The sequence below is a fragment of the Notechis scutatus genome, chromosome 2, assembly GCF_049901735.1.
Source record: "Notechis scutatus isolate UNSWTSFEM ecotype Mainland chromosome 2, rNotScu1.2, whole genome shotgun sequence".
In the NCBI taxonomy this organism is placed as follows: Eukaryota; Metazoa; Chordata; class Lepidosauria; order Squamata; family Elapidae; genus Notechis; species Notechis scutatus.
Genome location: NC_142010.1, coordinates 239,199,498 through 239,213,892, shown reverse-complemented (window position 1 = coordinate 239,213,892; position 14,395 = coordinate 239,199,498). Strand labels below are relative to the sequence as shown.

The 14,395-nt window shown below is 41.8% G+C and overlaps 1 protein-coding gene across 7 annotated transcripts in view; it reads left to right on the top strand.

Annotated features, from left to right (window-relative positions):
- KIF2A (kinesin family member 2A) overlaps positions 1–14,395 on the top strand; it is a 64,768-nt gene that overhangs the window by 14,483 nt on the left and 35,890 nt on the right. For 4 of the 7 annotated variants that reach the window (XM_026670524.2, XM_026670528.2, XM_026670526.2 and 1 more), the window contains 5 exons: positions 1,372–1,466; positions 2,435–2,551; positions 8,688–8,742; positions 11,137–11,259; positions 12,307–12,407. In XM_026670524.2, the coding sequence (XP_026526309.1) occupies positions 1,372–1,466; positions 2,435–2,551; positions 8,688–8,742; positions 11,137–11,259; positions 12,307–12,407 (491 nt within the window). The remainder of the gene's footprint in view (positions 1–1,371; positions 1,467–2,434; positions 2,552–8,687; positions 8,743–11,136; positions 11,260–12,306; positions 12,408–14,395) is intronic. The other 3 variants (XM_087958378.1, XM_026670525.2, XM_087958375.1) reach the window with 1 other exon arrangement.

Below are 14,395 nucleotides of genomic sequence, written 5' to 3'. Positions count from 1 at the left end.
CATCCAGTGATTAAACTTCAAAGCCTTCTTATCAGTAGCTTATAAACAAATTCTTTCCTGAAGAAGAGGACAGTTCTAGTTAATTTCCATGTCTTTAAATAATTTTCATCCAAATTCTTAATGTTTTAAGAACTTACCAGAAACAATATAGTCATCCTTTTGCTGTATAATGCAAGAAATAAAAGCTTACCAAGCTGGAAACACATATTTTTCTTTCTTTTTAAGTGGATTAAAGAGGGACTCAATCAGCAAATACATAACTCACAGTTTTGAAGGCTTTTAAATCTTGAAGTCATAAGAAAATTAAAATCCAAGGTGATTATAAAGAATGTTGAATTTTAAAATGGCTACATTAATGGCTCAGTATGACGAAACACACAACTCCCAAGTGATCACAAGTGGCTACAAAAATATCCAAGTTATCACAAGCATCTGCAAAAATATGAGATTTTGCTGTTGAGCTCACAAAAAGTCCCAATTGACCGGAGTACACAAGGGTCTCTTTAAGATCTCTATAATTTAGAGATAGTTATTGATAGTCTGGATTCTACAGCTGCCTTTTGACTGCTATGTCTCCCACAAAACATGGCGTGTCAGATCATCTGGTCACTGGAAGTGTTCTTAGTAGAGTTCATTGATGAACACCAACTAGCAGTCAGAAGACATGATGAAAAACTCTTTACTCTCACACACCCATGGATAGAGTTAACCATTATTTCAATAAGGAAACGGTGAGCATCCTAGACAAATCATCTATCTATAGACACATAGAGATAAATACATTTATACACTATTCAATGAGGACTACAAAAAGCTAAGAAGGAAACAGGAAGTCCAGAACATAGGGTTTCTAGCAGCCTACAGCCAGAAAAGCACACAAAGTATTCAAACAGAAAACTACCCTAGTCAAGGAACCACAAGGAGAAAGCTATCATTGGCAGGGCAAGCAACTGTATATAAAAACCCCACACTAACACTGAAGATTACCTAATCAGGTGATGAAATGTCTGTGTGCAAACAGCCAAGCTCAGAAAGCACCAAGGATTCAAAACAGAAAATATTTTCAGAAAAAATATATGGAAGGGGGAGGACTTATAAGAATGGTTTTTATGTTGCATAAGGAGACTGGAGTTTCTATTATCAGCTTAGGGAGAAAAAGTCTCCCAATAAGAGCATAATGGCAAATAGGGGTCAGCTTGGTTTCTTCAGTTGGCTGAAGAAGGAATAGGTACATGAATCTTTTCCAACCTTCTATCGTTTGTCAGAGAAAATAGCCTGGGTATTAAGAGCCATTGTATTGCAATATGTTGTACAATACGTTTTTAAGAATCTTTGGATCATATTTTAAAATGTAATATACTTTCCTTCCAGGTCGAATACATGAAGCTATGGTAACATCTCTAAATGAGGATAATGAAAGTGTTACTGTAGAATGGATTGAAAATGGTGATACTAAAGGAAAAGAGGTATTGACTCTTTAACCATCTAAATGTTATGAAAAGTGAAATTCTTCAAACCAGATACAGTATCAATTTGTAGAAATAGTTGTAGAAATAGTTGTATAATATGAATTGCATTCAATGAAAACTGTAACAATATGGTTCAAAGGTATTGTATGCTTTTTAAAAATCAGTCTAATGGAAGAAATAATTAAAATTTCATCACCAGCTGAATTTGCAAGAAATAGCTTGACCCAATACAGGTAGTCCTGCATTTCTGTTGCTAAGCAACTTGGCTTTACTTGCCAGAAAGTCGCAAAAGGTCTGGAACATTGCAACAGTCATAAATATGAGTCAGTTGCCAAGTGCCTGAATTTTGATCATGTGACCATGGAGATGTTGCAATGGTCATAAATTTTGAAAACGGCCATAAGTCACTCTTTTCAATGCCATTGTAACTTCAAACAGTCACTAAATGAACTTAAGTTGAGGACTACTTACCACTTATTAGCACGCTTCCTTGAGACATATATCTTTTTGATTATCTGAAATGTACTTTCCTTTATTCAAAGAAAAGAACCTGAAACAGTTGGGAAGAAATATAGTCACCTGTATTATCAAGATAAATAGTCATTTGTTTGAGGAGAAAGGCAATATATCAACTAAATAAAAAGGAAATAGAGCAGTTAGACTTATATCAAGCAGTGATATATCTCTGAAGAGACTTTGCTGATCAAGAATGTGGCAAAAGACAGCTGTAATTCCTAAAATTTCAGAATTGAATTTCGCTCAGAATTGAGCAAAAGAAGCATTTCCTTTCTATGTTAGTAGAGAATGTCAGTAATTCATTTTGCCCTAATTTATTAGGTTCTGCTCTTTTTAGAAAAAAGGAAGACCTTTAATTTTGGTGGCAACATTATATAAGGACTGTTTGTTGAAAAAAGGGAAGTAAATGCTTCTCTGTATTTATTTTAAACTATTTTTTCTTTTAAAAGATTGACTTGGAGAGTATATTTTCGCTTAACCCACACCTAGCTCCTGAAGAAGATGATCCTAGCCCAGAGACTCCTCCACCTCCCACACCCTCGGCAAAAGTAAACAAAATTGTGAAGGTTGGTAATGTATATAATATTTATTTAGTTGAAGTCACTGTACTTCATTGTGTCTCTTAGTTTATAATTATCTTTATTTTAGAATTGAAAATTTAACAGTGTTCTGGTTTTTAAAAAACGTTAAAGACAATGAAATAAGATTTCTTTAACTTTATTTTATCAAAATTTTCTTTTAGATTATAACATAATGTGAATTTCAGTCATTACAACCAGCTGTTTCCCTGATTTCAACGTTATCCCCCCCAAAATAATTTCCTCTATAGATTCTTTAAGATTTTTTGTAACTTCTTCATTCATCTTTACAGACCTATTTTCCATTCTTACTCATTTAATATTTTTGTAATATTTCTGGGATAATTCCCTTTTTCTTTCAGTTGCTGTAACAATCTTCTCCTTCCCATGTGTTGTAACTTTTCTAGCGGTTGCCATTCTCTTATTTATAATCCAAAATTAAAAGTAAGTCAATTACAAAAATGAAGGCAAACCTCACTCTCTTTTTCTCTTTAGACTTCTCTTTGTTCTTAAAACTTTAGTCCAATCTGTCTTTCTGTAGTTTTAATAACACAGACCATCTCATGATACACCTTTCTCCTTGTTTTATAAATTCCACCAATTGTCGTTTCCCTTTGGTGTTAAAAAAAAATCAGCACTAACAGGAAGATCTGGCCTGTTTATTTAATTCATTCCAAATAGTACTAAAGCACTTTCAAAATATTACTCCTTCAAATTTATACAGTCCTGTTTATTTATAACTTTCTTAGTCAAAAATCTGATTAAGCTCTTTGCTGTTGTTTTAATGTCTTTTAAAAGTATTTCCTCTTTGTTTTACTTTCTGTAATTCAGAAGGAAGGCTGGCTCTCTGAGAGACTGTTTTCTTTGTCCAACTGTTTTCAGAGATCTCTTTTCTACTGTAAATTGATTGAAACCAAAAGTGTTTAAGAAAATGAGGCTTTGGTAGAACTTAATGTCCTTTAAAATGCTACACATTGTGTGTGCAAGCGCAATGTGTGTATAAATGTGCTGTTTTCCCCTTGTCCCCCCAGCCATTCTACCCATGAGAAGACTGTTAGACTTCCATCCCGCAATCTCACAAGAAATTGCAAATTGGGATGTAAATAGATCAGTCTCCCAGTCAGAAAAAACTTTCACTTTTGAAAGCTGTGCTGTCTTTGCTACTTCAGAGACATCTAGTCCACCATAGAACCTTATCTGGAAGCTGGACAGTTATGCTTTATAACGAATTATTAAGTGGAAGCGTGTGATCAAGCTGCCAGGGATATTTTATGTCAAGAGTTCTTCATCTACCGTATATACTCGAGTATAAGCCGAGTTTTTCAGCCCATTTTTTGTGCTGAAAAAACCCCCCTCGGCTTATACTCGAGTCAGATTCCCCTCTGAAAAAAAAAATGGTGTGGAGCTCCGGAGCTGGGCAGGCGCTTCCCTGCTTCCGTGTTTCCTTTGCAACTTTTAAGCATGGGGGTAATCGGAAGCAGAAAAGTTCTTGCATGAGGATATATTGTTTTTTCTTTTTTTAACTGTTTTTAATTCTCACCGTCATGTGAGAATGCTCAGACACGAAATCTATCCGCCCGAAAATAAGTGTGTGTGTGTGTGGGGGGGGAATTTTAACAGAGGGAAGATGTAGGGAGAAGGCAAAAGCGACAGAAGATCCTTCAGGGGAAACTGAGGGGAGACTCCCCTTGGTCCAGATGAGCCCCTTCTCCCACCCCTAAGGAAGCAGAGGCAGCCAGCAAGGGCAGGCAAGCCCCGCTTCACAGACTCCGTCCGTCCTCGCTCCCACCCAAAGCCACGAAGTCCCCCAATCGCGCAGCCCAGAATCGCCCTCCCCTCAGGGGGCAGCAACAACGCCCGGTTTTTCCCGAGACAAGAAGCTCCGCCGTGCAATGAAAGCGCCCTGGCTCTAGGCTCGCGGGCTCAGAAAACAACGCGAGCCGAGGTCGCTTCGGCTCCGCTCGGCTTCTCCAACATCCAGCACCGCCCTGTTCTATGTGCCGGGCCCGGCAAGTCCGAGCAGCCAGCGCTTGGAGCAGGGCGGCACCGGAGATCGTTGGCTGCCTCTTTCGCAGCACGGGAGGCCTCCCCCGGCTGGCCAGCTGCTCTCCTCCTTCTCTGCCTGTTTGTTCTGTGTGACCGAGGAGGAGGAGACTGGCCAGCTGGTTGGGGGAGTCTTTGTGCGCCGAGGGAGGCGGCTGTTGGTGTCGGCTTTGCTCCGCTTCTCCGGCGCGGCCCTGTTCTTTACTTGGGCAGCCGGGCGCCCGCAACGGCGCCCACGGCGGCAACAGGCAGTTCCGCCCGGGCTCCGCTCAGGTTTCTGGCTGGGGCTGTCGGGAATTGCTGCCGCCGGTGCGGCCCCAGCCCCACGTCGCCTCGGGAAGGGAAAGGCAAAAAGCGCTTTGTTCTGTGTGACCGAGGAGGAGGAGACCGGCCGGCTGGTTGGGGGAGGCCTTTCCCTTCCCGTTGCGGGCGCCCGGCTGCCCAAGTAAAGAACAGGGCCGCGCCGGAGAAGCGGAGCAAAGCCAGACACCAACAGCCGCCTCCCTCGGCGCAGAAAGCCTCCCCCAACCAGCCAGCCGGTCTCCTCCTTCACACAGAACAAACAGGAAGAGAAGGAGGAGAGCAGCTGGCCAGCCGGGGGAGGCCTCCCGTCGCCTCGGGAAGGGAAAGTGCTTTTTGCCTTTCCCTTCCCGTTGCGGGCGCCCGGCTGCCCAAGTAAAGAACAGGGCCGCACCGGAGAAGCGGAGCAAAGCCGGACACCAACAGCCGCCTCCCTCGGCGCAGAAAGCCTCCCCCAACCAGCCAGCCGGTCTCCTCCTCGGTCACACAGAACAAAGCGCTTTTTGCCTTTCCCTTCCCGAGGCGACGCGGGACTGGGGCCGCACCGGCGGCAGCAACTCCCGACAGCCCCAGCCGGAAACCTGAGCAGAGCCCGGGCGGAACGGCCTGTTGCCGCCGTGGGCACCGTTGCGGGCGCCCGGCTGCCCAAGTATAGAACAGGGCCGCGCCGTAGAGCGGAGCAAAGCCGGACACCAACAGCCGCCTCCTCGGCGCAGAAAGCCTCCTAACCAGCCAGCCGGTCTCCTCCTCCTCGGTCACACAGAACAAACAGGCAGAGAAGGAGGAGAGCAGCTGGCCAGCCGGGGGAGGCCTCCCGTGCTGCAAAAGAGGCAGCCAACGATCTCCGGCGCCGTCCTGCTCCATGCGCTGGCTGCTCGGACTTGCCGGGCCCGGCACATAGAACAGGGCGGTGCCGGATGTTGGAGAAGCCCAGCGGAGCCAAAGCGACCTTGGCTCGCGTTGTTTTCTGAGCCCGCAAGCCTAGAGCCAGGGTGCTTTCATTGCACGGCGGAGCTTCTTGTCTCGGGAAAAACCAGGTGTCGTTGCTGCCCCCTGAGGGGAGGGCGATTCTGGGCTGCGCGATTGGGGGACTTCGTGGCTTTGGGTGGGTGGGTGGGTGGGAGTGAGGACGGACAGAGTCTGTGAAGCGGGGCTTGCCTGCCCTTGCTGGCTGCCTCTGCTTCCTTAGGGGCGGGAAGGGGGCTCATCTGGACCAAGGGTGAGTCTCCCCCTCAGTTTCCCCTGAAGGATCTTCCGTCGCTTTTGCCTTCTCCCTACATCTGGGGCTGTCGGGAGTTGCTGCCGCCAGTGCGGCTCCGGTCCCGCGTTGCCTTGGGAAGGGTGGGGCAAAACCAGGAGCCGCTGAGCCTGAGCCTCCGGTGCCGCTGCCGCTGTTGCAAAGCACTGCCGCGGCTCTTCCTTTTTGCCTTTCCCTTCCCGAGGCGACGCGGGACTGGGGCCGCGCCGGTGGTAGCGACTCCTGACTCAGGGGGCCTCCGAGGGAGGGGAAGAGAGTGACTCCTGCCTCCCGCTGTCATCATCATCTTCTTCTTTTGGGTAAGTGAATCAATTAAACCTTTCATGATAGTGAGATCGTTTCCCAAATTAATTATTTTTATTTTTGAAATTTACCAGTAGCTGCTGCATTTCCCACCCTCGGCTTATACTCGAGTCAATAAGTTTTCCCAGTTTTTTTTGTGTAAAATTAGGTGCCTCGGCTTATATTCGGGTCGACTTATACTCGAGTATATACGGTATATTGAAACCATTCCAGTCTTACAGAAGATAGTAACAAAGCCCTTTATGTAAAAAGTTGAACAATTGGAACTAACTTTTTTATGGATTATAGCAGGGGTGTCAAACTCATGTTGTCATGGTGGTGTCACGTGACATATCGGGACTTTTTCCCCTTCGCTAAACCAGGCATGGAAGTAACCATCGTGTGACATATCTGGCCCATGGGTTGGAAGTTTGACAGCCCTGGATTATAGTGTCAAAGTGTTCATAGCAAATTGTAAGGCTAAACTAAATATTATTAAATAAAAATAACCTTATCAGCTAATGAATTCATTGGTATGGACAGCAGACTTTTCATCTTCTCTTTGGTAAGGAAGAGGGAGAGAGAGATTTGCCTGGCCAAGTGCAGGACAAGGATTAAACTTTCCTATTTTTTATTTATTTTATTGAATTTTATTTGCCACCTATTTGTAATGAAACAACTCTGAGCAGCTTGCAGCATTAAAACATTAAAAGCCTAACAAATAAATATCTCTAAAACAATAATCCAATAATATTGAACTCCTTTGTTACTGCTATTTACAGCTCTAAAATGATTGATAAATATTCATTAATATCTTCTCCTATTTGCATTTTGAGCTTTCATATTAAATCCATATGGGCCTCTTGTATTGTGCCAGTATATTCCAAATACAGCTGCATCATATGTACATGAACCCAAGATAATTTGCAAGTTACATATTTTGTCTTTTAATTTTTAATAACTTTTACATGGAATTTCACTTCTACTACAGTCTTCATTATTATGTTGATAATTTGGTTGTCATCCCCAATTTGTTATAAGGTACATATATTTGGTGGGGGTAGTAGTTAATTTTGTTTTCACATTTCTGAACTGCCCATCTCCCTCAAAAGAGATTATAGTTACCGTATTTATCGGCGTATAACACGCACTTTTCCCCCCTGAAAATAGGGGGCAAATGATGTATGCGTGTTATACGCCGATATAATGTTAAGAAGCCTTCGGTGAATGCTGCTGGGATCGGGATCAAGGACACAAATGAAAGAAGGGGAGGGAGGAAGCAACCAAGCCTGTCCTTCTCTCTGGGTCAGCTCTCTCAGTCGCTCTCTCGCTCCTCCACCAGCACAGGAAGAAACTGCTTCAAAGAAGCGGGGGGCTTTTCCTGTCGCCGCAGCTTCCCTGAAGCGCCCGTTTCTCCCCACCCCCACCCCGCCCGCCCGCCCGCCCGCCCGCAGTGCTCCGTTCTGCCTGCCTGCCTGCCTTCGTTAATGGTTGAATCGGAACAGCTTCGGCTGAGTAAAAGAGGCGAATAGTTATTATTCTCAGCCGAAGCTGCTCCCAAACAACCAGAAACTAAGGCAGGCAGGCAGGCAGGCAGAACGGGACACTGTGGATTGAAGCGCGGGCGGGCGGGCGGGGTGGGGTGGGGTGAAACGGGCGCTCGGAATAGCTGCGGCGACAGGAAAAGCCCCCCGCTTCTTTGAAGCAGTTTCTTCCTTGGATGGTGGAGCAGCGAGAGAGCGAAGCCTCCTTCTCTTCTCTCCCCCCGGTCCTTGCAAAAATTTTCTGCTTGAAACCGGTCCCTGGTACAAAAAGGTTGGGGACCACTGATTTACCTTATAAGTGGTAATAATATTAATAAAAAAAAAGTTCTGAGCTACCCTTATTTTGCTTCAAAGTTTTTATTTAGAAATTTAATTTTTTTTCCTGAAATTTCCCTCTTAAAATGAAGATGCGTGTTATACGCCTGTGCGTGTTATACGCCGATAAATACGGTAGTTAGAAAATACTTACTTCACTTTTTTGTTTACTATATTGACATTCAGTCTCTGCAGTTTTTTACACATTTGTCAGAAGGATAGAGCTGCTTTTGTAGATGGTTGTGAGAATAATTTAGGGACTTCCCAAATGTATAAGTTTGGCTGACTTGCTGTTCTTTTTACCTGCTGAAGGGCTTCAAATCTCCCAACAAGTTTGTTTAGACGTGGATAACAAATTATAGAATGTCTGTCCTTTCTCTAGAATCGAAGGACTGTGGCTCCTTCTAAAATTGAAGCTCCTGCTAGAGATAACAGAGGTAAGTTAGTTTGCATATTTTTTTATTTAATTCCAAGTCCAGCTATAAAGAAAAAAAATCTGTCTTTCTCTTCTGTAAAACTTTGCATGGCGATTTTATTTTCCATTTTAATGCAATGTAATATACTCGGAGTAATACAGATCCTAATATAATTATAGTTAGTTAGCTGGTTTTTGATATCTTTCTGGACAGTTACCGAGATCATGGAGTGGTAGGCACTGTATTGGAGTGATGATCTGGTTCCAGTTGGTGGAAAGGGGAGAAGTTGAGCTGAGACCTCTGGCTTATGGTATTTCACAGCTTGATGCTTTCCCAACTTCTACTTTATATGCACACAAGGATGTTGGGGATTGATATATTGATATGGCATCAGTTATAAATATGCTGATGTAATCCAATTGTATATTTCCACCCCTAGTCAAACAGATAATGCAGTATTGTCCTGATAGCTAGACGTTTATAGGATCTGGGTGCACAAAATAAATCTAGACATGGTCCCAAATAGAGTGGTTTTGGGTTAGGGTTAGGGTTCCTATACAATTTAGGAAACCATCTGACTCCAGAGGGATTCCCTCTAAGTTCTGGACATTTTCTAAAGTAGGAGGCACTACTTAGTCACTCATGTTTAAACATGGTTGGTCACTTCTTGTTTGGACTGCTGCAATGTATATTACCTGAGGCTGCATTTGAAGACTACTTTGAAACTATAGGTAGTCCTCAACTTAGAACCATTTATTTAAAAACTGTTCAAAGTTACGATAGCCTTAGAAAAGGTGCTTTATGGCTCGTAAAGCCCTTTTAGTGGTCGTAAAACATCATGGCCTCTCCTGCAATCATGTGAATGTGATTTGGGAGCTTGACAACCTGTTTGCACTTGCATCTGGTTGCCACGCACTCTATGATCATGTGATTGCCACTTCTAATTTTCTCTTCAGGTTTCCCCAGAAAATCAATGGAGAAGCCAACAGGGAAGATTGCAAGCTATTGTCACTTGCTGAGAGGGCCCCCTCTCATTTTGTGGGAGAAGGAACTGCCAGTTAAGGGGAACTGAACTCTTCTGGCATGGTGCAGAAACATAGCTCAAATCCTGAAAATCTGAACTGCCTCCTGTAGTCACATGATGCCTTGCTTATCAACACTGCCCAACTAATGAGATTCCTGACTCAATTGTGGGCCTAAGTTGAGCACTACCTGTACAGCTAGTTTAGAATGCAGTAATTGGAGTAGCTGTGTGTTTGTTATAATTTCCCCACACAACTTCTCTATTTCAACAGCCCTAGATTCTAGATGTAATTTGAGGGTCTAGATATCATCTTTAAAACCTGGCTTGAGGACTGCCACCTTTTAATTATTTCTGTCTGTCAGATAAGATAAGATGAAAGAGACTTTCAGTTGATCCACCACCACCCAGCCTCCCCAGTTTTACTGCCCCGCAAAACATTATTAAACTTGGCTTTTCTAGCAAGCCTTGGGAACAACTGGTCCCTCTTAGGATATTCTCTTTGAATTTGTTCATTTCTCTGGTATAGAATTGTGAGTTATTTGTTACTTGCTGATTTTTATGCTTTTGTATTTTAAAAAAATCCTTATTTTGTAGAATAGGATAAGTAAGCTGGACAAAATCATTTATAATTGGAGTAGAATATAAGTCCAGCAATGAATATTTATTTATTTTTAGAAATCTCTTGGAGAGTTTCAGAAACACAAGTGTTTTGAGTAAGGGATGATCTGCAGGTCTGGAATGAAAACTTTCATGTAGTACATTTCTGCTCATGACTCATTTCTCCCCCATCTCTACCAGAGGATTAATACTCCTCTGCTTCATTGTTTGGCTGATCACCTCTCATTGCTGGTATGAATATTTTTATTGGAATAAGGTGTGGGAGTCCCATAATCTGAATTGCATGAGCTAATATGTAGACAATGGGGCCTAACTAGTTCTTATGGAACATATGAGTAACCACCTACCATTAAATACTATCTATAACTTTTTAAAGTTATAATTGTGTAACTTGTTTTGGTTGATTGTATTGTCACAAGGAAGATCCACCAGAGTAAGTCTACTAGCCCTGAAACTTATGTGTACTTGTATGGTTCTGCCAGAGTAACACATGAATTTTATTTCTTACATAAAGATTGACAATCACTTGTGAAAGATTAATTCAACCACTGATTTGTTACGTAACTTATTCTTATGTTTTGATTCATCTCCAAGAAGTATGCTGATTTTTCCCAACTATAATTTGCTTCATTAAACAGTATCAGATTTAATAAACAGTATAATTATCATTAACAAGTCACTGAATTGTGAAATAATTACACTTATTTCTTTTCCATTTTGCCTCGTTTTCCTAGTAAATCTTTTTAATAAACACTTTATTTTGATCTTTTCAGTGATTGGTTCTGCACGTGCACGACCTACTCAACTTCCTGAACAGTCATCATCTACACAACAGAATGGTAGTGTTTCAGATATATCTCCAGTTCAAGCCGCAAAAAAGGAATTTGGACCCCCTTGTATGTAAACCATGTATCAAGGATTTATTTTAGGCATTACATGTAGACTCTCTTGGATGATTACATGATGCTTAAATAGAGATTTAACTATACCATTATTATATCTTGTTATAATACAACATTGTAATTATTTTTCAATAGAATAGATTAAGAATTCTGTTCTAACTAACAAGCTGAGTTTAAAATCGGCCAGATCTTACATTAGGACAAACCAAGACAGTAACGTATATTAGTGGCTGTTTCTGTGTTGTCACTTCTTTTTTTCCATATCCTGCTGGCCTAGGTAAGACAGGTAGACACTCTACCTTCAAGCTGAACTAGCCATTTAGGTGAGACCTCTAAGTCAAGTAGTCTTAACAGAAGAGAATTCACATTGTCTTCCTTGTGGAAAGTGGGGGACTCTGCTCTCCTTGTTAACAAGTTATGCTATCCTTTCTTATTCTCCAGGGCCAGCAATAATGATTATGACATAAACAGTATTAAATAAGTATTGAAAACATTTCCCTAGAAAGTCCCCTGTCCCTTAGCTAGGCCAACAGATTTTCAAATAAAAAAAATTGCTGTATTTGTTAACTATTATGTAACACGCCCATGATAAGATAATTGCTTAACATTACAAAATAAGGGAAGGAGGAGGGTGGGACTATGAAAAAAAAAAAAAAACACTGGTTGAAGGGTTATTTTCAGCCCGGATTTGTTAAGGAAAAAAAAATATCTCTGGCCTATATTAAAATTCTGTCTCTGGGAGAGCAGCCAGCAGAATTTGTTAGTTTGCAGGTGGTGTACAAACTATGGTGCAGTTGAGTAGCAACTAGATAAAATTAATAGGCTGGCTATGTGAACAATACACTGTCAAGCTCTCTGGCAATTTTTTCATTCCACCTCCCACAGCTCAAAATGGTTATTCAGAAGATGGTTATATATTACGAATTTTTAAACCCATTTATATTGAATTAAACTAACATGGACAGTTCTCAATCTTACTAATTAAAAAACTGTGAAAACTTGAAATACATTGTATGACAAAAACTGTCTGTCTTCTTTAAGCACGTAGAAAATCAAATTGTGTGAAAGAAGTTGAAAAATTGCAAGAAAAGCGTGAAAAGCGAAGATTACAGCAACAGGAAATTAGAGAGAAACGAGCACAGGTTTTTATTTTTTTTATTCATAGTGCTACTGTGTACTATTCATATTTTTCTAACCATTTAAAACAATGCATTAAATTGAATCCTCTTCAGAATCTTTTTTTTTTTTCCTGTTCCAAGCAGCTTCCATATCCTTTTTTTCACATCACTTTCCATTCCCCCTATTTGGAGGTTAATCTTTTTTACAATGCATCCTAATGCAAAAGTTGTACTTTAATTAACTTCTTACAGTAATTTATTTTCATAGCAATTTCTAACTTTTTTCCTCCTTCTATGACCATATTTTATTATGGAATTTGAGTTTTGACTACCATAAAACACTCTGTCCCACATTCACTCTTATAAGCTTATTACTTTCTCAGTCTTTCTCAGTAATTATGATAGTAGTCATGCCATTCTTAAATTACTTAATGGTCCTCTTTTATGTTATTCCCACCCTTCTCTTATCTCCCTTAGCAGAATAATGTGGATCTTATTCATTCAGAATATTAGACATTTTTCCTCAAATTTTCCCATTGATTATAACCTTCTGTAATGATCATTAATTAGAGTATAACATGCAACTACCACCAATCTAAGGATTCCTAGTTTAATATGCGTCCCTACCATCCTAGATTACACCAATTTATACTGATAGGTACCAGCCCTTAATTTTTCCATAAACATCAGGCACAAGCAATCGGAACCACTCACAAACAATCTCAAGTAGAAATTTCATTATTAGTCAGCCATGATAGCAATAGCACTTACACTTATATACTGCTTTACAGTTCTTTATAGCCCTCTCTAAGTGGTTTACAGAGTCAGCATATTGCCCCCAACAATTTGGGTTCTCATTTTACCCACCTTGGAAGGATGGAAGGCTGAATCTGTGAGATTTGAACTGCCAGTTGCAGGCAGGCAGCAGAAGTAGCCTGCAGTACAGCATTCTAACCATTGTGCCACTGAGGCTCATTGACATGATATGAGAATCTCACCAGACTGAAGACATTCCTTTGAGATTGGTGAGATAAGGCTTCAGGGATTGTGCATGAGGTCAGGCTTGCAACTTCTTGCAGTGCAAGGACTCTAAGCCATGCCCCCTCTTAACACCTTCCTCCAGTATACTGTAGCTGGAGGTTCCACCACAATAATTAAATCTATGCTTTCCAGCATGTTGTTGATCATGACTTTCTTACAAAGCTTTTTATTAAGATAAAGAAAAAATAGGAAAGGTTATTAGGCATAGTCCAACCCAAGCCACATGCACTATTTTCCCTGACAATAATGATAACACAAGAAATTAGATCAGTCTAACACAAAAAATGCTAATAATCCCGCAAGATCAGCTTTAACACGCTCATGTCATTTGGCACAAGCCAGGATCTAAATATATTCCGATAAAGAAGTTATTTGCAGACCAAATATTTTTTATTGTTGCCCATATCCCCTCATGCAGTGAAGTGATTGTTCTCCGTAGAGCTGCTGCGAGCATCCAGAGAGTGGGAGGTGCTCCAGTCTTCACTCTTACAGGCTGAGCTATAATTGAGGAACGCTCCTCCTCCTCCACATGACTCCTCCGTAGCGTTCCCCAGTTTTAGCTCAGCCTCGCTAGAGACAGGCAGCTTTAATAGTTACTCCTTGGCCGATCCAGGTTTTTTCTCTCTACAAATTCAGGTTTGATCTCTCCTTTTCCTCCTTTTTCCCTGCGCATTTGGTTTGTCCCAAATTTAGGAAAGGAGCGATTTTTCGCCCCTCAGGGGAGAGATACGGGGGTTTTTAATGCCTTTTGCCCCCCCCCCCTGTTTCTGCCTCTGCCGCTTTTAAGCCGGGCTGCATTTCAGCAGCGGCTTCTGTTTGCGTTTCCTTTAGCGCTCCGTTGCGCCTTCCCCCCAACGAACGCCCTTGGAAGAAGGAAAGCTTCCTTCCGTACAGCCCCTCGTTTCGCCTGCATTCAGGCTTCTTTTTTGTTGTTGAGGGACTTGTGATCGTCTCTGAGCTATTCGCGCCGG